This window comes from Armigeres subalbatus, chromosome 1 (genome assembly GCF_024139115.2).
Source record: "Armigeres subalbatus isolate Guangzhou_Male chromosome 1, GZ_Asu_2, whole genome shotgun sequence".
NCBI classification, from domain to species: Eukaryota; Metazoa; Arthropoda; class Insecta; order Diptera; family Culicidae; genus Armigeres; species Armigeres subalbatus.
In genome coordinates this window covers 5,433,174-5,459,339 of record NC_085139.1, presented here as the reverse complement: position 1 = coordinate 5,459,339, position 26,166 = coordinate 5,433,174, and the positions used below count along the sequence as shown (strand labels likewise).

The window sequence follows — 26,166 nt, the reverse complement described above, 5'->3', positions numbered from 1 at the left end:
ACTCGGGAATAGTGTAATCAGATTCCAGGGCTTCCACAATGTATCCATCTGGTTCCTGGGCATCATCCTCCTGGCCTCCATGATTCGAAACAATCGAGAAGGCAGCCTCAAAATCGTCGCGGAAATCCATCCAAAATATGGACTGTAAGGATGCATTGCAGAAAACAAATTCCATAATTTTAATATTACGAACTTACCTAGCCAGTAGTTTCACAATAATACAGCCTAATTACGGTGAAATTAACGAAACAATTAGTAGAACAACCAAGATAAAAAAACTTTTCGTGCGATCGCTTTCTTCAATGTAAATAAACAGTGAGAATGTTTTTGTTATGATATGGGCGAAGGCTTTCTGGAAGGGCTGCCAGATTAACTGTATTAATATTTTTTTTGTTTATTATAAATCTTTAGCGATTTCAAATATATTTTTTTATGGTTTTCAATAATTGAAGCAAATTATTTCTAGGAAAAGTTCATTCATTTGAATTTAAGTTGAAAAATTGAAACTCGTTGGTATATAAAGACGAATGTGATCGGAGTGTGTACATTTACTAGTAATTAACGTTGCATTCATTTAATTTGGCAACATTGTCGTTCCACTCACAACTGCGACACCAGAAGTCGACAGAAGTCCATTGATGAACGCAAGAAGCAATACGATGTTTGCGGCGAATTTAAACTATCATTTAGTTCCTTTACCTCATGTAATTTATTATCCTCAAACGGAATGAAGGTAAAAGTGATGATGCGGTTTATTAAAACTTATTTAGCAGTCGTTAGTTTTAAATAAACAGAGACCGAAGTGGAGTACAAGAGACAAACAACCGTTCAGCAGCAGCGACTCTTTCCCTTTCCCTTTCATTTGAACATTTAATGATGATCCTGATAGCCAGCGCAGTTCGGGGTTTGTTCATGTTGCGAGGGTTTTTCTATACAACAAAAAAATTTCTTTGCGCTTTGTTTACTGAGCAAAAACATAACTTAGATCGATATCCCTTCATTTCATCAGTATCTTTTCTCAGAATGATGGGATGGATTACAATGCCTGTAATTGATGGAAATGATCAATCAATGATCATACAAACTTAGGTGGGAGGGTTGAAAATCAGTTAAAAACCCAGATTAATCCACCTAGCAGTTATGGTGCCTTTCTCGTGCGAATGAAAAAATAGTATTTTGGCCATAATTTCCGAGCCCATAGTCCGATCTGGGCAATTTTCAATAGGAAACAGTGGTTTTTGCGTCGAATGCAATTTATTGCAAGCAAATCGGTTAAGGATAAGCGCCTGAAAAATGAGTGACACTTTTTTATGCGATCATTCCGTAGAAAAAGTATTTTGGCCATAACTTCCGATTCCATAGTCCAATTTTCAATAGGAAACAATGGAATAGAAGTCTGCGTCGAATGCAACTTGTCGATGAATGCAATCAGTCGATGATAAGTACCCGAAAAATGATTGACACTTTTGCTACATTTTGGTACGTGAGTGCGCACAGACACACACACTGACACACTGGGCTGCGAAATGGTGAGTTGACATCTGGGAAGGAGCAACCTACACAGCTCTGGTCCTCACAAGTTCCAACACTCAAAATAATTATCACTTTAATTCCACTATAAAAAGTCATGTAGACTTTAAAAATCGAAACTTTCATCGGCCTTACTGGAATCAGATAAAACTTACTCAAATCACAAGTGCATCTTAATAAGAAAAGTAGTGGAATTCATTAGAAAACATAGAAAATAATATCTATATACTCTTCTAGTGAATTCTACTCAAAATGAATGTATGAAAAATATATGAGTGGGGCTCTCAGAGCGAAATGCATGTTGATTAACCATCGCTAATGAAACATTTTGCAGAAGCATTATGAGGACGATTTGCACAAATTATGCTTGAGTGTGAATTAATTTTCTACTCCTATTTTTGCCCTCGTCCGCTTCTAGTGGACGGGATATCAACTACAGGGATACTATAAAAAAAAATCTCGAAGTTTCACTTAAAGTTTAAGTACATGGCCAAACGAAAATTCACTTAAATTTTATTTTATTTTCTAGTGAATTAAGATTAATGAGTGCCATCACTAATGAATCATTTAACTTTTACACCCGAAACTACATGGAAAATATCTGCATATGTTTTCAAGTAGCTTCTAAGTGAAAATTATTTTGAGTGAATCTCACGCTTCCACGGGTCTTCCGATGACAATCGACCACAAGCACACACACTGACAAGCATCCCATGGGGGGTTCGAAGTGCCCAGCGTTTAAGCGTGCTGCAAAATCACAGTGCAGGTAACGTAGCTGGCTTGCTCGGACTCGCTCGAGTGTTTCGTGTGCGCAGGTTTAGAGGAAACGGCGGAACACGTGTTGTTCGTGTGCCCACATGCTTGCCACATTGGAAGACATTGGTCTGGACACTACCCCGGACAACCTTGTTCGGAGGATGTGTAAAGATGAAGTTGGCTGGAACGCCGTTTTATGGGCTATCGCCCAAATCGTCTCGGAGTTACACAGAAGGTGGCGCGTGGACTCAAGGATGGCTAGTTCAGGCGCAAATAAGAGGTGGTCCAAGGGATCGGAGTCGGCTTTATGGGTCATACCGGTGATCATGCTCTGTGGTCGAACTCGATCCTTTTATCGAACAAGTTGCCACGCGAAGAACAACATGGTATCGTCGCTTTTGTAGCGTCGGTCAACCGGGCGGGTTCCGAGCCCGAGGACGGAAAGGGGCCCTCGTCAAGGCTGGGGCGTAGGCACCGCGTCGGCAAGTCCGTCTGTGTGTTGGCGAATAGACCCTATCGCAGAGAGGTCAATTTGGGGTGCACCGGCATCATCATTCTTGATACCAATCGTGCAGAGGGAAGCAGGCGCGAAGTCGACCCTTCCCACCATTCGAGGACATAGGGCGTGGTAAGGCGTGGAAAGCCGGCAATGCGATGGCACGATACCATGGAGTTCTTCTAAAAAAGCGAGTCACGACGTTCGGTGCTGCAAGGACACGCAGCTAACCTCGAGGGTGCGTTATGCACTGGCCCCCCTTTGAAGCATTACTTTCTGGTTGTACCGAAGGGACTATGGGCTTGGCGGCAATGGAAACGGTTTAGCGGGTCGGGGATGTAGTCCTGCTTCCCTCATTTGCTGTTGGAGGTGGTCCCTAACCCCGCACTTCCTGGACAACCCAGGATGTCTGATGAGCAAATTCCCCCTCCATTGCTTAGGAAAAAAAACACACATGGGCTGCGAAAAGGTGAGTTGACATCTGGGTAAGAGCGACCTACACAGCTCTGGTCCTCACAAGTTCCAATCTCACGCTTCCACGGGTCTCCCGATGACAATCGAGCGCCAGCTAAGGGTTTTGTACTTAGCTGGTAGTGCAGCCTGGGCACTGTTGTCCTTCTGACATCAGTTAGAGTGAGGGGGTGCGACCAAGGGGACCATCGTCCCTAACCCCTAATTCCAAGGCGTTAAGCGATCCGTGCCGAGGGGATGCATGGCCAGGGGGGGTGAAATAATAAGCTAGGCCTTTAACGGAGCCTATGGGGTACCTGGGCACCCTCCACAGTAATTGTCCCTTACCGCGTCATGCTGGGCTCTGGTGTGGTGGACCTCTTTTCCCGAGCAACTCGTGGGATCAAAATGGAAAACCAAGTTAATTCTTCAATTGATGGTAGTAGTGTAGGCGACAACCCCTTCATAAGAAGTGGGTTATCCAGGTCTCCGCCTAGGAGGCTAGAGGCAATAGTCGGCAGCTTGGTGCGCAGCGCCAGCGTGGGCCACTTAATCTTCTTCCCGGCTACACCGGTAGAGGTTATAGACGACTCATTGCTTGTGAGGGCGATGAACCGCAAACGCGATGGGCTTCCGGCCTTCGAGGTGGCGACGGAACAGCTGGACGCCATCATCGAAGCATAATATCAGTAAGAACCTCAAGGGGAGCTTGCTTAAGCTTCGAAAGCCATGTGCCTAAGAGTTGCGAGCGCGTACCGTACCGTGTCGCACGATGAACTCTGCGTCATCACCGGTATGATGCCTATTGACATCGTTATCGGTGAAGACATAGAGTGCTACGAAATACGCGGCACGGGAGGCATCCGTAGAACTGTCAAATGGTCAAATGGCAGCGTGCGTGAGACAGTTCCACTAAGGGTAGATGGCGAAACTGGCGGGCCAGGTTGCTACAGGGAAGAGAGAAAACCTAAACTGTAATATCAAACGACATCCTGATGATCCGCAACATCCAAAGCCGGACAGTCGTCGTCCGGAAAAAAGCGGGAACCCCGGAAATGGCGACTAAAGTTCTGCAAGTGAACCTCCACCATGCTGAGAGCGCCACGGGTGTGCTCTGTCGGAGGTTCACCAAAGAGAATTTAACCGTGGCCCTCATTCAAGAGCCATGGGTCAATAAATCCAGAATACAAGGTATTCCACAACACTCATGTAAGTTGGTATATGATGACAGCCAGCTTTCTCCTAGAGCGGCTATTTCATTACATAACAACTGTAAATACTTTCCAATTTCAGAATTCATTAAAAGGGACATCGTAGCGGTCAGGATGGAGGTACCTTCCGCCAGAGGGAGTAGAGAGATCTTGGTGGTCTCGGCATACTTCCCAGGTGACGTGGACGAAATCCCTCCTCCAGAAATAGCTGCGCTCGTAGCCTACAGCCACCGACACAACATCCCCTTCGTCATAGAGTGTGACGCAAATGCACATCACACCGTATGGGGAAGTACAAATATAAACACCAGAGGTGAGTACCTGTTACAGTTTCTCTCTTCCAAGAACATTGACATTTGTAATGTTGGTGACAAGCCCACGTTTGAAAACTCCATTCGTCAGGAAGTTTTGGACTTGACTCTATGTAGTCGGTCTATCTCTGATAAAATAAAAAACTGGCATGTTTCTGAAGAAATATCAATGTCAGACCATAAACACATCATCTTCGAATGGGAAGGGGGTCTAACGATGGAAAAAACGTTTAAAGATCCTAAGAAAACTGATTGGGAATCCTACTCAGCTATCCTACGATCCGAAGAGTACATCATAGAAAGTCACATCAAGTCTATAACATAATTGGAAGATGCGTCCAAATCCATTAAAAACAAAATCCTTAACGCCTACCAAGAGAGCTGTCCAACTAAATCAACTAGTTCGAGTAGAGACGTTCCATGGTGGAATAAAACTCTTGAGAAGCTTAGGAAAACTGCGCGTAGGGAGTTCAACCGTGCTAAGCGAACCGGCGATTGGAGCCTATACAGAAAGGCCCTGACGAACTACAACAGAGAAATAAGGTCAGCCAAACGGAAATCGTGGATTCTAATGTGTGAAAGCATAGAGATTACACCCGTAGTGGGCAGACTCCAAAAAACTCTTTCAAAAGACCACTCCAATGGTGTGGGTAGCCTCGGAAGACGGATGGTTCGCTCACTGTAGAGCCTAGCGATACACTGAGCGAATTGTTAAAGATCCACTTCCCTGATTCAATCCCTGAGTCGAGCATCGGCGACCAAGGCACTGGAATTGTTGTCTCAGATCCACAAGAGATCCAATCATGGGTTTCTGGATCTAAAAAAGATGCAATAAAGGTTGCAAAGGAAGCTTTCACTCGGGCCAGGGTTGAGAGGGCAGTGAGATCTTTCGAGCCATTTAAGTCTCCTGGCATGGATGGAATATTCCCAGCGTTGATCCAAAAAGAGGAGAAAACACTGGTTCCACCCTTGGTTGAAATTTTTAAGGCGAGTCTGATTTTGGGGCACATACCTAACGATTGGCGTCAAATCCGGGCTGTCTTCATTCCGAAGGCAGGCAAGAGAGATAAAACTAACCCCAAAGCATTCAGGCCGATAAGTTTATCCTCTGTAATGCTCAAAATTATGGAAAAGGTACTATGCGAGTACATAAATTACAAATTTATGAAAGCAATGCCTTTGTCAAAAACCAATTCGCTTATCAAAGTGGAAAATCTACGATCTCGGCACTACATACGGTAGTTCAAAAATCGAAAAGACACTTAATGCAAAAGAAATTGCTCTTGTAGCATTTCTTGATATTGAGGGCGCATTCGATAACGCTTCTTATTCGTCTATAGGGTCAGCAATGTTGAGGAGAAAATTCGACCCATGCATTGTTACCTGGGTACATGCTATGCTAGCTAATCGGAAAATCTCCTCTGAGCTTAGCGGTTCATTCATCACTGTTAAAGCAACAAGGGGGTGTCCGCAAGGCGGAGTGCTTTCTCCTTTGTTGTGGTCACTGGTGGTGGATGAGCTTCTAGACAGCTTAGAGAGAAGAGGCTTCGAAGTGGTTGGATATGCTGATGACGTTGTCATTATTGTACGAGGCAAATTCGAAAGTGTTATCGTGGAAAGAATGCAATCTGCCCTAAATCACACTTTTCCTGGTGTCAAAAGGATCAACTAGGCATAAATCCTACAGAAACTTCCATTATCCCTTTCACCAAACGGAGAAAGGTACAACTGAAACCCTTTTCTTGAATCAAACACAATTAGTTTATTCAAGTGAAGTAAAATATCTAGGTGTCATACTCGACGCAAAGCTTAATTGGAACTCTCATCTCCAATCAGTTGTGCAGAAAGGTCTCAATACACTTTGGGTTTGTTCAAAAACCCTTGGTAAAAGATGGGGCCTAAAACCAAGTATGATCATGTGGATATATAAAACCATTGTCCGTCCCAGGACAACTTACGCTTCCCTTGTCTGGTGGCCTAAAACTAATGAGGCTGCTGCAAGGGCTAAGCTCAACAAAATCCAACGCACCGCTTGCATAGCCATCACTGGTGCAGTTCGTAGTACACCCACTTTGGCCCTAGACGCAATGCTTCACCTGCCCCGGTTAGATCAATTCATAAAGCTGGACGCGGAAAAAAGTGCTCTAAGGTTAAAGAGAACAAAAACACTGCTGTCGGGAGACCTTACGGGTCACCTCAGCATATTAAATTAATTTGCCATAAATCCCGCAATAGGTATTTGTAGTGACTGGATGGAAACGGTAGTCAATTATGACTTACCTTACGATGTGTTCATTCCTTCCCGCCAGGAGTGGGAAGGAGATGGACCAAGCGTTCCAACAGGCTCTATAAATTTCTTCACAGATGGTTCGAAAATGAATAATCTGACAGGATCCGGAATCTATGGCCCCACAACAAAAATTTCTGTCCACTTAGGACAGTGGCCCACAGTATTTCAGGCGGAAGTATTATTATGCCTGTTATTATGCCTGAGGAGAAAGTATAGATTTGCAAAAATATGTATTTTCTCTGACAGCCAAGCGGCACTTTAGTCGCTTAATAACTACACTTGTAACTCAAAGCTAGTGTGGGAATGCATTCTGGCTTTGAAAAACTTATCCATACGCATTCGAGTCTACCTATATTGGATCCCAGGACATACGGGTCTAGAGGGAAACGAGATTGCTAATGAGCTAGCCAGGAATGGATCTAATGAAAGGTTCATTGGCCCTGAGCCCTTCTGCGGGATCTCAGACTGCTCTGTAAAAATGGAACTGAACAAATATATGGTCAGTCAAATCACATCAAACTGGAATGCACTTCCCCATACGAGCCAATCCAAAAGGCTCGTAACGATTAACCCCAAGAAAACCCAACAACTATTAGGTCTCAACAAAAGGGATCTCAACATCTACACCAGTCTAATAACTGGACACTGCCCCTGCAGATACCATCTACAAAAGATCGGAGCAATCCAAACCTCAAATTGCCGCTTCTGTGACGAGGAGAGAGAAACATCAGAACACATCCTCTGCTATTGCAGTGCACTCACCCAACGTAGGTTCAAAGTTCTCAGCAAGCCCTTTTAGGGCCTGCTGACATATGGATCTTATCCCCCAAGGACGTGGTTGGCTTCATAAAGCTAGTCTCGCCAGAATGGGGGAGTCACATACTGTAACTCAGGATCTCTATTCATCAATAATAGATGGTCTTGAGTTCAGTCGATACCAAGGTATCTCAGTGACAAACATGTTACTGAGATAACTTGCGTATTTCACAGCAAAAGGGTATATCACAATAGTCCTAAAATCTGGACGCAGTGATCTTCACCCGACAAACGAGGAAAAAAAAAGGGTAGATGGACACATATTTTGATACCGGAGATAGGTACGTGGGTCAAGAGGCGCCATGGGGAAATCACTTTCCACCTGACCCAGGCCCTTACAGGCCATGGTTGCTTCAGACAGTATCTACACAGGTACTTCATAGGACACTCGGCCTCGCCCGGGTACTTGCTGTTAATAGGTCAGAAACGTTTCAGATTCACTACTTCACTACTACTATTTCGTTACTTACCTCAAAGTTATAGGAAAACGAGGAAATAAATTTTAAAAGTTAGAGAGTTACCCCAAATTAAGAATTACAATGGCGGGAGTAGCATACACAAATATTTCTGACGGCTGGCTCATGAAACTGAAAATCATTCCAAATACAAATGATGTTCGTTAAGGGGCAAGACTAAACAAATAAGCATTCACAATCCGGAAGATTTTTTTTACACTATTTTGTACTACCATAAACGACTGACAATACATCTAAGAATCAAAACAAAATCATCCAGTGATGAGATGATTCTCTTTTGAATTTATGGCGATGCAGTCTACGAGCATTTCGGTCATATGGAAAGCATCGGAAGCGAAGAGAACCCCACGCGGATGATAAATCTGTTCCTAACAGGATTATGATTTCGTTCAGTGTAGTAATTCGCGGACAGGTAACGGCCTAAATTAGTATTAGCATTAACAATTGCATTTTTCTCCCACAAAAAAAATTTTTCTCCATAAAAAATAAAAACTTTCCACGAAAAAATCAATAAAGAGCAATAAAAAAATATGAAAATTTTCACAAAGAAATATGAAAAAGCAATAAAACTGAGCATTTTTCCATAGATGACACCTTCTAAAAGCGTTTCAAATTCATGAAAAAAATATTAATTTTATTGGTTTTTGTACTTTATAACGGAAATTTTCTTATTTTTTATTGCTCTTTATTGATATTTTGTGGAAAATTTATAATTTTCTATGGAAGAAAAAAAAATCTTTTTAGGAAAACTTCATAGTTGTTTATTGTTAAAATTGATTTATTTATGGAAATTTTGTATATTTTCCGTGGTACATTTTGATTTCTCTATGAAAAGTTCTTCTTTTATAATTGGAATTGCAATTTATGCTTTTAAAATTCTAATCTATTTTAGTTTCTAATTCTTCATAGAAATTTTATTTTGCTGACCATAGATATTAAGGTACGTTACATTGCAAAGATGGAGGAAGCCTACATCAAACAGAAGAGTGAAAAAAAAAACATTCAGTATTCAATTAAATTTGACTGAATTTTACAAGCAAGCACAGTTTAAATTTATTTCGATTTGAAGGATCAACGAGATCGAATTAATATTATGTTTATTTGCATGCTCCAAATATGTGCATGAAAATACATTTAAAACCACAACATATCTTTATCTGTGCTCTGGGAGTTTTCGAAAGGAAAGAGCTGCGTACTATCTATCGTGGAGTGCAGATGGTGAACGGTGCGTGGGGGAGGCGAATGAACCACGAGTTGCATTAGCTGTTGGGGGAACCATCCATCGTTCACACCGCGAAAATCGGAAGACTGCAGAGGGCCGTGCACGTAGCCAGAATGTCAGATAGTAATCCGGTGAAAATGGTTCTCGACAACGATCCAACGGGAACATAAAGGTGAAGTGCACAGCGAGCAAGGTGGATCGATTAGGACGATTTGCGGACCCTCCGCAGACTGCGTGGTTGGCGACGTGCAGCCATGGATCGAGCTAAATGAAGAAGACTTTTATGCATTGCACAGTCTTAGCAAATAATAATAATAATAATACCAGTCGATTCGTGAGAAATAACCTATCAATATTGAAAAATATAGGAATACCACTGTTTTGGCGTCGCATGAATCACGAGTTGTACCAGGTGTATAAAGGGCTGAATATTATTAAGGTTATACAGCACGGCAGACTACGGTGGGCTGGACACGTTGTTCGTATGCCGGAAGAACGTCAAGCGATGATAATATTTAGTAGAGAACCCGGAAAAGGCCGAAGGCTTCATACACAATGTTTTTTTGCAGTTGAAGAGGACCTGAGAGCGCTCAATGTTCAGGGTGACTGTAAGCGATTGACCTAGGATCGAGTCCAGTGGAGAAGGATACTCCATTCGGCGTAGGTTCTTCGAAGAGCTGTACTGCCGTTCTACGCATACTTGTACCAAATAAAAAAAACGCAACTGAGAAAATCTCAAATAGAATAAAACTGCAATTTTCATTTGTGGCTTCTAGCGGGTAGGAGATTTAAGGAGTTTACATCTCTAGACTAATGGGAGAGCTCCATTCTATTGAAATCATTCATATTTTGAATATATAAATATAATTTGCAGCCTAAATCATGAAAATAGTTTAGCGCACGGTATACAGAACACTAGCTTATGGGAAATTTTCTTTCATCATACAAAGTTCTTAATGCTCTGACAATTAATTATTGTATTCATACTATATCGGTACTTTACTTCTATAATTACAATCGCTAATTCTTCTTTACATTCTCTTCAGCCTCACCTAAACTAAATAATCTTTGGCATTCTAATGACTCGAAAAAGCGATACCCAGGACAGCGTTGTTGTTCTCTGTCGAATGAATCCCCTATCTCGTTCCTAGACTATTTATTCTGTTCTCTATAAACTAGCCTGAACGTAAAACCTACACAAGCAGAACTTAGCTGCAGAAATGCGCGTAATTTTCCATTTCACCTTTCACTTTTGCATCCCGCAAGAATGTCGTAAATTGACTTATGATGCTGCACTGCAGCCGCGCCAAAGAACGGAACACAAGAAAAGCATTGTTAATTCTCAACGTAGCGAATATTTACAATTAATTAGCGAGTGAGGATCCCCCTTGATGCCGCTGGCCTTTCGTTTATGCGGCAGTAGTCTGCAACTAGGAATGTCCGCGGGCAACAAGAGACATTTAATATTATATTGCACTTATTTGAACTATGGCATTTATCTACATTACAAATACGAAACGAACGCACCGATCCATGGGCAGTCTGCCCTGGTACCTCATTTCTAAGGTAACGCTGACGTTGTCCGGATCGCCGTTGTTGCCGCCGACAACGATGGGCCAGGTAGCGGGGACACCGAAGCCGCCGAGGATGAGGTTGACGACGAGGACGATGGAGACGCGAATGCAATTTGGTTGAGCGGTGCGCTGCTATGATGATGGTGGTGCCCACTCGAAGAGGAAGGCCCGCCACTCAGGCCATTAGACGCCGACCCAACGGCCGCTGCCGCCGTTGTCACGTTGGTAATACTTTGCACGATCAGGTTCAGGCAGTCCAGACTCGAGCCGTTGGCCGCGCTCGATGGTGTGTGGCCTGCGGGGATGAAAGAAAATGAGGAATGCATATCAGCTCGATTTAGAACCAATCAGAATCAGAGGTTTGTAGCCTCGAGATGGATGGTTGCAAGATTTGTTATTGTTTTATTTTTGGTAAATTATTAGCGTGTTGACTTGATGGAGGGTTATGATAAGTCATAATTTAAACTTACTACCGAATATAAATTTAAATGATGTAAAAATAGAAATATCTAACGTTTAACTCTCATGAGATCACTGCCTTTCATAACTAATCCAATTATTCGCTGTTTCAAGAATAATAAACCGCATTCAAATCACTGGCAAGAGATCTTACACGGTGAAACACAACTGAGATAAATCAAGGCACGGATGAATTCCTAATTTTCTAATTTGGAACAAAATCAACTCGCTTGCCGCTTTCTCCTCCCTCTTATGTTCACCGATGGTATGGTGATATAGTTTTGATGGCATTAGATGATGAGTAGTAGCATCATAGCTGTAGAACGTTTCTGGTTTCTTCGCCAAAGGTCCGTTGGCACATCATTAAGTGACGAAATGCACCACTTTATCGAACCGAGGTAGTCTTCAATTTGATGAAGCTTGGCTAGGGCGAGTCTACTAATGCTTTAAAAATTATGTGCAATAATATGTAGGTACATACTTAATGTTTTGTTGCGCTCAGAATCGTTGTGTTTTTTCATTGTTACATGTTTGTGCGTAAATAAATTTGTCGACTAAGCAATTTCACATTACCGGAGATTGGTGTCCTTTAAAGTCTTATTCACAAACTGGAGTAATATCGAGAGGCACGGGCTTCATTCGAATCCACTTATTTAAGACTAAAGTGATTCATTTTGTCCAAAATTCGTACAAAGCGAGAGGCACCAAGGGAAATGGCACCTGTTCCGGCTCAGCAAATGCGAGTCAAGCTGCCGGAGATCAAACTGCCCACTTTTGATGGCACTATTAAAGAGTGGCCTTCCTTTCGGGATTCTTTTCAGTCACCAATTGCTTCGAACATGCAACTTAGTGACGTGGACAAGTTTTATTATCTCCTTTCATCCCTCTGGAATGAGGCAAAGCGTGTAGTCGAGGTGATAGAAGTGACCTCTGACAATTATGCGGTGGCGTGGGAACTTCTTGAAAAGCATTCCCAAGCAACCAAAAGTACGGATAAGATGGAATGTTTTGGCTTAATCAGCTAGCATTTTAAGTAGCTTTTTGTATGGCGGGAGCGCAGAAGTGAACATTAAAGTTCCGTTATGGGGCTTGGAACTCAAAATGTGAACCAAGAGTGAACTAATTGGTTCGGTTAGGAACAAATTTAAGTAAAATCTGAACTTTTGGTTGCTTGGGTTATGCAAATAAATATCTAATCGTAAAGTCGTATGTCGAAGCGCTTTTCACAGCTGATCCTATTAAAAGAGAGTGTCACGAGTCTTTGAATCGCTTGATCGATATATTCGAGCAAAATTTGAAAATGCTAGAAAAGGCGGTGTGGGGAATAAAGTGAGTCCGAAAACTGCATTTGCATTTGTTGGTTACATTGGTAGATAAAGTGGAATGTATTTCTTATTCCATGATAAAAATAATGAAATTCAATCGTAGTTGGCATTTTAAATGCCAGCATACTAAGAAGCTAATGAAAAGAAATTTGAAATTCAATCTCAGTAGGCTGACAGGAATTTCAGATTATTCTAATGGTGAAAATAAACGATCATTCATTGTTCTGTTTTTGAGGCGTGAACATGCAAATTATCCTTCGGTGTTCCGCACTTGTTTTTGTTGGTAAAAGGCAAATCCGAAGACGGATTTGCTTGGCTACGACAGGCGGGAGAACAATCCTGTAACTCTCCGCAATTGGGAGACCCACCGGAAATCAACGTTGGTTCCTAGCTACACCGATCTCGTGAATTTTCTGCGCAATCATAGTCTCGTCCTGCAATCCCTTGACGCTTCCAAAGAAAGCCGATCAACTGATTCCTCATGCTTATCCACACACAGCTTCCCCTCACACCCAGCTAAGCCGAACCTAGTGCATTCAGCCGTTACCGCTCAGAAATCATGCCCCTTCTGTAAACAGTTGGCCCGCTCACCATATCAATGCGAAGTGTTTCGTAAAATGACTCCCTTTCAACGATTTGAAGCCACAAAGAAAAACGCTCTCACCAAACCAACAGATCCACAGACTTCGTCTTCGTACACTCCGAACAATCGTCAGCGGTCTGCTTCGTCGAGCAAACAGTCATTGCAACCGGAAAGCCAAACCCAAGCCAACGCGGTTCACCGATGCCGAGCATATCGTTCCTGCTACCGTTCTACTGTCGAAAGCTCTGGTAAAAGTATATTCTTCATCTGGCTCCTCGTTGTGGGCCCGCGCATTGTGGGATTCGCAGCTATATTTCGTTTCGAAGAATATTGTACAAAAACTGAAGCTTCGTCGCACAAAGGAGTTCGTCCCAATCATTGGAACTGCCAAATCTAGTTGTTGATGTCAGACATCGTATTATCCGATCCCACATTGGATCAACCTGGCACAATCGATCTGATTCTAGGCGTTGACATTTTCTATGACCTTCTACGAGATGGTCAAATTAAGGATGAAAGCGGAGATCCTGTGTTGCAGAATACTACCTTTTAGGATGGGTAGTGTCCGGGAAGGTTCAAGAACAGACAAACAGACACAACACTCGTCAAATTTCGCCAAACATCCATTATGTGTGTTTGTCTGTGGTTCAAGCAAAGGTACCTTCTGCCTCGGTATCGAATTTTGCACATGTTGCACTTAGCCCAACGATTGAAGATCAACTAGCACGGTTCTGGGAAATTGAATCGTGTCGCACGTTTAGCACTCACTCCGTAGAAGAAGCTGAATGTGAGAAGTTTTTCGAAATAACAGTCAAAAGGGATCCTTCTGGTCGTTTCATCGTCGCTCTACCGACGAAGTCGTCAGGGATTTCCATGCTTGGGAGTTCTAAAGATATTGCAGATCGTCGTTTCCACTGGCTTGAGCATCGGTTGAACGCTACTCCTGCACTAAAGGAAGCATACACTGCTTTCATACACGAGTACGTGCAGCTCGGACATATGCAGCCAATATCGGATGCGGAAACCTGTGTAGCCCCAAATGGCCGGAGCGAATTGTTATGACAGCAGCTCTCCGTGGGTGCGTGTACACGCCACCGAGGTCTGACCAGAAGAGGGCGAGTCATGGCTTGCTGCGCACTGATCGACAAGCTGAAGTGTTAATGTACAATCACACGCTGATTGTAATATACTCAAACCCCACATTTCCCTTCTTCTCTCATTAAAAAAGGCAAAATAATCCTCTAGCATAGAACGCATTGATTTTTTTTAAAGTTATTTGCGCGAGACGAAGATGAACATATTGCTTTTGAGAAACCGATGATTTCCTTGGAAAACTGAACTCTAAAATAAACTTGTATGATCATCGTGGTTTTCATTCGCAGAACAACAAAATGCAAGTGAATAGGTTGTGTCATCAAAATGTTAAACTAAATTGGTAATTGATCTCAAAAAAACATTTTATATTATAGCAATGATCTAAATATCTTATACCGTCCATTAAATTCAACTATCAGCTTCATATATAGTAATACCAGCAAGCTGACCTTCAACATATCGATGTTGAACTTGCTAACAACCGCTTAGAACATGTGTTCCCAAACTGTGGGCCGCGACTCCCAGGGAGGTCGTGGGCTGATCAATGATGGGTTGCGAAAGACGAATCTTGAATCATTATTTTGTCCCTATTTTGTCCCACAGATCTATCACAGCCATTAGATTTGGATCTATGTAGTGAATGAAGAACAATAAATTTTGAGATTTTGTCAAATACAATGAAATCCAAACAATTCAAATCCAATCCAAATTCAATCCAATTCCAATAAAAATCCAAGCCACATTCAATCCAATAATTCCAATCAACATCAAATCCTAATCCAATCTTAATCCGTTCCAAATCCAAATCAAATCAAATGCAATTCTAATCCAAATCTAAATCAAATCCAATTCAAATCTAGTTCAAATCCAATCCATATCCAATTCAAATCCATTCCAATCAAATACAAATCCAATTAAAATCTAATCCAAATCCTATCCAAATCCAATCCAAATCTATTATTCCACATTCAATCCTAATCCGTTCCACATCCATTCCAAATTCACTGCAATCAAAATCTAATCCAAATCCGATCCAAATCCAATCTAAATCCGTTCCAAATCCAAATCCAATCAAATGCAATTCTAATCCAAATCTAACCAAAATCTAATCCAAATCCAATCCATATCCAATTCAAATCCATTCCAATCAAATCCAACCAAAATCTAATCCAAATCCGTTCGAGTTCCAAATCATTGCCAATCCATTCAAAGTAATATAATGATGGGATATGAAGCAATTCATAATGGTTTGTACAATCTAACGCGAATTTTATTTTTATCCAAATTCTAAAAGCCAATGTGGGAGGGTCGCAAGCAATATGTGATTCTGCTAGGTGGGTCGCATGTACAAGTAGTTTGGGAACATCTGGCCCAGGATATGATATTTATCTAAAATTTCGCAGAGATATCATACTTAAATGGGATAGCATAAGTTTATTCCTAAATTTTAGACTTATGTTAACCAGTACTATTAGCCAATAACTCCAAAATTATGACTTTGTGAATGCTGGCATAGTTTTTTGAGCTTCATGAATGTTGGATATCTCATCCAACGGGTAATTCCGTTACGACTACTAAGTCAGCAAATTCCAAAATAACTTCAAGATAATATATCAAGCCTTCCAAACAACTTTGTAGCATATGATAGAACTCCATATCTCTCAGATTTCGATAGAACTAGCTTAACTGGTAGTCTCATGTACACTAAAGCTAAGTTATACATTTCAAACTAAATTTATTTTAACCAAAATAAATGTTTCCTTGGGATTTTCTAGATTGTCAAAACAATTTTCGGCAGTCTCCCAGACATGCCATGTGGTATTTCAAACCACAAACCAGCGGTCTCCCATGCTTTGTGATTTTCCAAACCACAATCCATTTTCCAGCGGTCTTCCAGACGCGCTTTGTGGTTTTCCAAACCACAATCCATTTTCCAGCGGTCTTCCAGACACGCTTTGTGATTTTCCAAACCACAATCCATTTTCCAGCGGTCTTCCAGACGCGCTTTGTGATTTTCCAAACCACAATCCATTTTCCAGCGGTCTTCCAGACACGCTTTGTGATTTTCCAAACCACAATCCATTTTCCGGCGGTCTTCCAGACACGCTTTGTGATTTTCCAAACCACAATCCATTTCCCAGCGGTCTTCCAGACGCGCTTTGTGATTTTTCAAACCACAATCCATTTTCCAGCTGTCTTCCAGACACGCTTTGTGATTTTCCAAACCACAATCCATTTTCCAGCGGTCTTCCAGACGCGCTTTGTGATTTTCCAAATCACAATCCATTTTCCAGCGGTCTTCCAGACACGCTTTGTGATTTTCCAAACCACAATCCATTTTCCAGCGGTCTTCCAGACACGCTTTGTGATTTTCCAAACCACAATCCATTTTCCAGCGGTCTTCCAGACACGCTTTGTGATTTTCCAAACCACAATCCATTTCCCAGCGGTCTTCCAGACGCGCTTTGTGATTTTTCAAACCACAATCCATTTTCCAGCTGTCTTCCAGACGCGCTTTGTGATTTTTCAAACCACAATCCATTTCAAGCGGTCTTCCAGACACGCTTTGTGATTTTTCAAACCACAATCCATTTTCCAGCGGTCTTCCAGACACGCTTTGTGATTTTCCAAACCATAATCCATTTTGCAGCGTTCTTCCAGACGCGCTTTGTAGTAATACAAACCCATTGCCTTGTGTTTTTTTAATCGTCAGATGTTTTAACACATTAGCACATTACCAATTGAATTCAACTCACCTTTTGAAATCAGCATCAGGATCCAACAAATAACCTGGCAGGATCGCCAAAATGTGTAGCCCCAAATGGCCGGAGCGAACGTGTGGTTTTCGATGCGTCATGCTCAAGCGACAGCGGTGTCTCACTCAACGACGCGCTTCTGGTTGGTCCTATCATTCAAGATGATTTGCTGTCTACCTTTCTGAGATTCCGGATGCCGCAGTTTGCAATCATCGCCGACATTGAAAAAATGTACCGGCAAATCAGGGTGAGGAAGTGTGATCATCCATTACAACCTATTTCGATGGAGAGATTCCGCAACCCAACCGCTGCAAACGTTTTAACTTACAACGGTTACGTACGGAACATTTTCGGCTCCGTACCTCGCGACTAAATGTCTTCAGAAATTAGCTGAAGATGGGTCCGATAGTCATCCAGAGTCAACAATGGTTCTTGGGCGTGCTTTTTATTTGGATGACATGCGTACTGGAACAGATAGCATCGAAGAAGGTCAGGAGCTCTGTCAACAGCTAATCGACCTGACTAATTCCGCTGGTCTACCCCTGCGGTAATGGGCGTCTGTTTTAGCAGTAATTCCATCACACCTGAGAGATGAGCGCACCCTTTTCGAACTAGACTCTGTTGCTGCTCTCATAAAGGCGTTAGGATTACAATGGGACACTATTTCGGATGAGTTGCAGTTTAATGTTCCAAATTACAACACACAACTGCCAGTAACCAAGCAGATAGTACTTTGGGATATCGCCCGCCTATTTGATCTATTGTGTCTAGCTGGGCCAGTGCTGGTACAAGCAAAGTTGTTTCTCCAAGATCTATGGCGAGATGGCTGTGATTGGAAGGAACCGCTAAACGAAAATCGTCAACATCAGTGGCTGGAACTTCGGGACAGTTTTCAGCACTTGGCGGCCCTTAGAATCCCTCGATGGGTCGTTGCAACTACCGGAGTCGTGAGTTTAGAAATCCATGGATTCTCCGATGCATCGGAGAGAGCGTACGGGGGCTGCATATACCTCCGTGCTGTGTCGTCGACAGGCAACATCAATGTCAACCTGCTTACCGCCAAATCAAGAATAGCACCAAATAGCAAAAGCAAAAGTGCAGGAGTCGTCCACGTTTGGAACTGTGTGGAGCTCTGCTATTAAGTTATTTGTTCGAGAAGGTCGAGTTCAGTCTGAAACTTAAGGCCCAGAACTTCTTCTGGACGGATTCGGAGATCACGCTTTACCAAATTACAGCCAGTCCCTCACGTTGGAAAACGTTCGTCGCAAACAGGTGTTCCGAAATCCAGCGTATCACGGCGAATGGCATGTGGTCGCATGTTCCTGGCTCGGAAAACCCGGCAGACATAATTTCCCGAGGAATGTGTCCAGAACAGCTGCAAAACTACACAGTCTGGTGGCATGGACCAGATTGGTTAACGCAACCATCACGCTTTTGGCCGCCACTGGGGCGGCCGACTAAACGAAGCTTGAAGAACAAACGGTATCGCTTCCTGTGCAAATACAAGAACCAAACGAGTTATTTTTGTTGTATTCCACGTACTCTAAACTCGTTCGAACCGTAGCTTGGCTACAAAGATTTGCTCACAACGTAAGAGCCAAAGATAGAATAAACTGTCGTAATAGATTTCTCTCGACCGCGGAAATCAATTATGCTACCCTGCTACTCGTCAAAATCGCTCAACACTTCGTCAAGACTTGGCGGAGATCTCTCGAAATGGACAAGTTAAGTCCAATTTTCGCTTGAAGTCACTATTCCCAATCCTCGTAGATGGTGTGATCCGTGTAGGTGGCCGGTTACGTCACGCCCCTGTTCCGTATGACCAACGTCACCCTATAATCCTGTCGGACAAGCATCGTCTCACAGAAATAATAATGGTGCACTACCACCGGAAACTTCAACACGCCGGAACGCAGCTCTGGTAGCTCTCGTACGGGAACGGTTTTGGCCGCTTCGTATACGGAATCTCTCTCGTCGAATAGTTCACGCATGTACCAAATGCTTCCGGTGCAAACCCAAAGTCTTAGAGCAGCTAATGGGAGAACTACCGGTAGAACGTGTTACACCCACCTTCCCTTTCGCTCATACTGGAGTGGACTATTGTGATCCATTTTCATATCGCCCAACCCGCCGTGCTACTGTCATCAAGTGCTATGTCTCTTTGACCACCAATGCATTCAAACGATTCGTGGCACGTCGGGGCAAACCCGAAATGATCGAGTGCGACAACACCCTCAACTTTCAAGGTGCTAAGCGAGAGAGCTAACTCGCTTGTTTCGGTCGCAGCTGTTTGGAAGACGGAATAACTTTTAAATTCATACCACCCAGGTCCCCGAATTTCGGAGGACTCTGGGAAGCCGCAGTAAAGTCGATGAAGAGCCATCTACGCAGAACTGTGGGCAATGTGATCCTCAGCCTGGACGAATTTCAGACTGTTTTAGCCCAAGTCGAAAGCTGCCTAAACTCTCGTCCGTTGACACAGCTGACATTCGATCAAAGACTAATTAGTCTTTGATCCGATCCAAATGATCTGGAGTTCCTCACAACGGGGCATTTCTTGGTGCATAGGTCCCTCACCGCTATACCGGAGCCCAGTCTTAACGGCATCCCGACAAACCGACTAGACTGATACCAACAGACTCATGAGTACGTTCGAAGAATTTGGAACCAATGGCAGTCCGAATACTTATCCGGGCTACAACCCCGTACGCGTTGGACTCAGCGGCGTAACAACATAAAGATCGGAACTTTGGTTCTGGTCAAGGAGGAGAACCTTCCTCCACTGAAGTGGAGAATAAGGGGGATCACAAAGATCTTCATGGGAGATGATAATTGCATTCGAGTCGTCGTTGTGCCAACGAAAGACGGCGAATTTTACTTACTTACTTATGGATCCTGTACACCTCCGGTAGTGCAAAGGGCCGTCTTGAAAGATCTCCATCCTGAGCGATGCCCGGCTATCGGTTTATACTGTTGCCAGGTTAGATTTCGGTCGACTTCTTTTATTTCTTTATTGAGGCTTCGCCGCCATGAGCCTCTGGGTCTGCCTCTACTGCCATAACAGCCCGCGGTTTGATTCACGGTCAATCGCATCTACCAGAATCTCATCGATTACGATGAGGAACAGTAACGGTGATAGAATAAATCCTTGCCTCACACCAGCTACGACCCGGATAGGGTCGGACAAGAACCCATTGTGTAGCACTCTACACGAAAAGACCTCGTACTGTGCTACGATGAGGCCGATGATTTTCTCAGGAACCCCCTTGCGTCTCAGGGCGCCCCATATGTTCTTGTGATTGAGACGGTCGAAAGCTTTTTCGTAGTCAATGAATACAAATTAAAGAAACTCTTGGAATTCGTTGACCTGCTCCGGAGTGATGCGGAGCGTGACAATATGGTCCACACAGGATCTTTCGGTACGGAATTCGGTCTGCTGCCGCCGGAGAGTCGCATCGATCTTCTCCTGACTCCGGGCTAGGGTAACTTTACACAGAACTATGAGAACGGTACACAGAAACATAATGCCTCGCCAGTTATTGAATACAGTCAGGTCACCCTTTTTGGGAACCTTCACTAAGATACCTTGCATCCAGTCGACCGGGAAAGTTGCGGTGTCCCAGATATTACGAAATAAACGATGCAGTAGTTGAGCGGATGTCATGGGGTCAGCTTTGAGCATCTCGGCTGATATGCGATAGACCCCTAGGGCTTTATTCGATTTAATGCTTCGGGTGGCTGTTTGAATCTCTAGCAGTGATGGAGCTTCGGTATTGACGCGTGTTATACGTAGGATCCTAGGCAGATCATGCCGAGTTGGTGGTAGCCTGGCTGCCCCTTGAAAAAGTTGTTCAAAGTGCTCGAACCAGCGTTTCAGCTGGTCAGTTGGGTCGGTCAATAACTGATCATTCGCGTCTTTCACAGGCATTGGTGCATTAATCTTCGCCCCGCTTAAGCGTCGTGAGATATCGTAGAGAAGGCGAATGTCCCTGGTTGCAGCGGCTCTCTCTCCTTTGTTGGCCTGAGAGTCTGCCCACGCTCACTTGTCCCGTTGACATGAGCTAAGACTTTGGCTCCTCTGGTTTTTGATCGCTCTATCGCGGATTTGGATTCTCTTCGCTCCTCTGTCTTCTTCCAGGTATCATCGGTGATGCATTGTTTTCTCTGGGTGCGCAGTTCGCCCAGATTGTTCTCGCTGGTGGCTATGAAAGCATTCTTGATGGCGGTCCATTGGTCTTCCACGCTGCCACCTTCCGGAATATCTGTAACACGCGTCTCCAGTTCTTCAACGAAGGACCGTTTCACCGTGGCATCTTCCAGTCGGCGTGTGTTGAACCATCGTCCGACTCTCTATTCCTGCCGACGAATCCGCGCAATGCGCAGCGTATTTCGTCGATGAGGAAGTGATGATCAGACGCGATATCGGCACTACGTTTATTCCGTACATCAAGAAGGTTCCGTTTCCATTTTCGGCTGATGCAGATAAGGTCGATTTGATTATCTGTAAAGCCGTCACGGGAGACCACCGTGACCTTATGAACCGGTCGATGAGGGAAGAGCGATCTCCCGATCGGCATGTCGTTATTACCACAAAATTCTGCGAAAAGCTCATTTCTCCGAGACCATGGCGTCCCATAATGCGCTCATGGTTCGAGTTGTCGGATCCGATCTTCGCATTGAAGTCGCCCAGACAGATCTTGATATCACCCTTCGGAATCTGCGACGGCATTGAGTTGGCGCATAACATTGGATTATAGTAATGTTTCGGATAGACCTGTGTGCCGGTCATATAATCGGCGGCGGCGGCGTAGTGGTCATTTTTGCCTCGGCGGCGGCGCCGTTGGCTTTTATCGGCGGCGGCGGCGTGAACCGGCGTGAATAAAAATTCAATGAAAAAAAAAAACAATTTTAACGCGGATTTTTGAATTCACGTGGTTTTGATTCACACCGTACGAATCGCCCGTATAAAAATCGACTTCAGTGGATTCAAATTGAAATATTCTATTTTTGTCGATCATCAACAGCACATTACATTGTAAATTACCAGCGACACTAATAAGTACCTGATCTCAAAATGTTATTTAAATTAAAACTATTTTATTATTCTCTGATTTTGATGAATCAAAATTTAACAACGAATCCTGCTTCACTTTTCGTAACCCTTGAGCAGTATTGAGCATTAGACTTCGGTGTCATAAGACTAATTTGTTAATATTTTTTCCAAAAGTTTTCCCAATTTATGATTTTGATAAACTCCAGTCGATTTACTTCTCAATATATCTAAATTTCAAAAAAAATCTAACTACTATTCTTTGAGTTACATATACAATTGGGCAATGTTTGAGCGGCTGCATATATAGTATATTTAGAGAATTTGCAGTGCTACTCCGTTCATCTGCTGTGACCCTTGGATTCTAGAAGGTCATTCACGATGGAGTCCAATAATGACAACCACAATGGACAGTTTACTCCCCACCTCGCGTTCTTGTATGCACAAATCTCAAAAGACGATCAACATAACTAAAATGAGCTCTGGCTGAGTAAGACCAAATTGAATATTGATCAACCAAATTGAATATTTTCCTCAAATTTTTGCAGGAATTGATTTTCGGAAAGTATATCCGAAAGAATTTCTAAGGGAGCTACGAAAGAATTCCTGAAGGATTTTATGAAGCAATTCCTAAGAAATTTTCAAAGGAATTTCCAAAAGAACCAACCTTAACGAATTTCCTAAGGTTTTCGTAAACAAAAGAATACGTGGAGGAAATTCTGACGTAATCCCTGATGTAAATTTTAAGAAATATCCGAAAGAATTTCCGAAGATCTTTCTGGAATTCGTTTACGGAGGAGTTTTTGTAGAACGTTTTGAGGCAATTTTCTAAGGAATTCCTGGACAAATCTTCAAAGGAATCTCTGGAGGAAATTGTGAATAAATTACTGATAAAAATTCCAAAGGAATTCTTGAAGAAACCTAGGAATTACATCAGAAAAACCAGTAGGCATTTTCTCTGAAATTCTATTAGGATTTTCTTCGTAATTTCCTTTGAAAATTCCTTCGGAAATTCCATCATAAAATCCTTCAAAAATACCTTTATTGATTCCTCTGGAAATTCCTTTAGGAATTCTTTATGGAAGTATTTTACCTTCAAAAAATCTTTTAGAAGTTCCTTTAGGAATTATTTTCGAAAATCCATTCAGGTTCTCTTTTGGGAATCTCTTCAAAAGTTTATTTGGAAATTCCTTGAGCTTGAGCTTGAGCTTGATTGACTGCTCGTAGTTGCTACTCCATTATGACCAAAAAGCTGTTCTTGCACAAGGAACCAACAGATTTGCTTGGGACTAGCACACATCTTCAATGTACAAGTACTGGTGATCTCATTTGTAAGGTCATACTGGCGCCTGCCACGTCAGAATGCAAGTCAATGTAGGGAAGGGGGAGGAAATGATGATGCAATCACTCGCCCACTGCAAGCCGAATATACCTCTGCACTTGCCACGAGTTCATGCGGAATTTGTTGGAATTTCTGGGTTAGGTTGGAGAGGCAGGGGTCCGTCTTGGTTAACGAGCTGCCAATGTGATAGATAGGAGAAGGTAACTGATGGAATTTCTAATTGGATGTAGGAAACGAGCTCTATAGTTCATTTCCAATTCTAGCAGATTACTGATAGAATACTCAAGTTGAAGGTATAGGAATAGTAATGGAAACGGTATGGAAGTCCATTTCCAGTTCTAGCGATTGCTAGAACATGAGAAATAAAGAGAAAGATAAAAAGTAGGAGAATGGAACGGACCTGGGATTGAACCCACGACCTCCTGCGTATGAGGCAGAAGCAGTAGCCATATGACTACCAAGCCCGCTTCTGTTTATTTGGAAATTCCTGCACTAAACCCAACACAAATTTCTTTAAAACGCCTCCAAAAATTTATTTGGGAATTCCTCCAGAAATTTATTTCTTAAATAATAAAAAAACCGCCAGGAATTTATTCGGATATTCCTCCAGGGACTTCTTTAAAAGATTATTCGTAAAACCTCCGGAGATTTCTCCAGATTTTTTTTTTCGTGTGATCTTTTAGGAAATCCTTTGTAATTTATTGAAAATCAAGTAGTTTGCGATGTAGTTACTTATCGAATTTCCAAAAAAATCCAAGAATAAACAACAAACAAACTAAGACTTTAGGAAAGATGAAGGCATTTTCGAAGAAATTCCTACAGGAAGTTCCGGAGGAATTCCCGAAGAATGTTTTGAAGGAGTTGCTGGAAGAAGTTCTGAAAAAAAATTTTAGGCAAAATTTGAATGAATTCCTTATGGATATCTAGAAGAACTTTTTCCAGCGATTCAAGAAATAAATTCCGAAATAATTTCAAAAGGAGAAATTTCTGAAGAAATTCTCAACAAAATTCCGAAGAAATTCTCAAAAGAACGAATGTATTTGTTTGAGGAATTCCTTAAGGAATTTTCACAGAAATTGCTAAAGAAACATCCAAAGGAATTCCTCAACGAGTCTCCGAAGGAGATTGTAGGAATTTTTTTTTATTCCTTTCTTTATTTGTTAGGCGTGTTACTTAACCGCTGATGTGCCGAGATCTACTGTGGTATTCTGCTGTACAGAATCCACACAGAATCTATTTTTAGATTTCCATTACTATTATTGTTGTCGTTGTCAGTCCATCTCATCGTGAGTCCATTGTGTCCATTTGTCCATGTCGTGCATCCAATGTTCGTTGCATTGTTCAGTTACCATTAAGCCGGGTCCGTTGGAGGGATGCCTCCAAGAAGATGTTGTCAGTCGTCATCAGGCAACCGTGACGGTGAGACGCGTCCCCAATACGTTACCGCATGGGCTGCGCATCCGGTGACTGACAAGGGTTTGGTGGAGGGGCTGGGAATCGAACCCATGACCATTCGCTTGTTAGGCGAATACCCAAAAAAAATTTAGGAAGGATTCCTAAAATAATCTTCTAAGGTTTTCAAAAGAAACTTTTCGGAGGAATATCTGGAGGAATTATCAAATAAATTTCGAGATTTATTTCCGAACTAATTTCTGGAGTATTTTTCGAAGGAATTCATAAATGAATGTTCGAATATTCTCAGAAATTCCAGGAATTTCACAATAAGGCTTTTACAATACAGTATTAAATAATTTCAAGACAATAACATTAAATTAAATTATGTTTGAAAATACCTGACGTTTAACTAAATAATTTGACTAAATACTATTCAGCGAGGCGACAACCAGGGAATCAATTTTTCTTCGATGCGCATGCGAAACAAGCAACAAAAAAGAGTCAACGACAAAGCTTTGTTTTTGTCGGAGATAATAATGACAAAGATCCGAAAAGTTTTATCAGCAATAAAAAAGAAGACAATTTTGTTAATAACTTTTCATCCCTTTATTTTGCACCATCTATACAGAAAATCTTTGTTTTATGCTATCGTAGTTTCTGATTTTATGGAAATATTCAAGAATATAACTCTGATTACAAAACAGTATCGTATTCTCGGAAATATCAGAGCATGCAAGGCAAATGATTCTTGTCATATTGTGTTCGGATTCTGATAAAGGCTTGTTGCGAGGTGCGTTTGTCAGTAACAAACTCTTGTGATGACAAAGGGTATATTGTTAGGCGTTGCTCGAATATTGATTCCCTGGCGACAACACCCCAGTTCTGGGTTACAATAGCTGTGAATAAGAAAATAAGAAGCGTTTTCAACTGATGCTCGTAATATTTGCTCAGCAATATTTGCTTTGCTGATGCTCAGCAAGTGGTTTTGTCAGTTATATTCAGAAATTGATTTCAAAATATAAATTACTT

General features: G+C 42.4%; 1 protein-coding gene across 1 annotated transcript in view; it reads right to left on the bottom strand.

Moving 5' to 3' along the window:
- Nucleotides 1–10,500: 10,500 nt before the first annotated feature.
- Nucleotides 10,501–26,166, bottom strand: part of LOC134220160 (myogenic-determination protein) — a 98,701-nt gene continuing 83,035 nt past the window's right edge. The window contains exon 5 of the mRNA XM_062699154.1: nucleotides 10,501–11,427. Coding sequence (XP_062555138.1) covers nucleotides 11,120–11,427 — 308 coding nt within the window. The 3' untranslated portion in view covers nucleotides 10,501–11,119. The remainder of the gene's footprint in view (nucleotides 11,428–26,166) is intronic.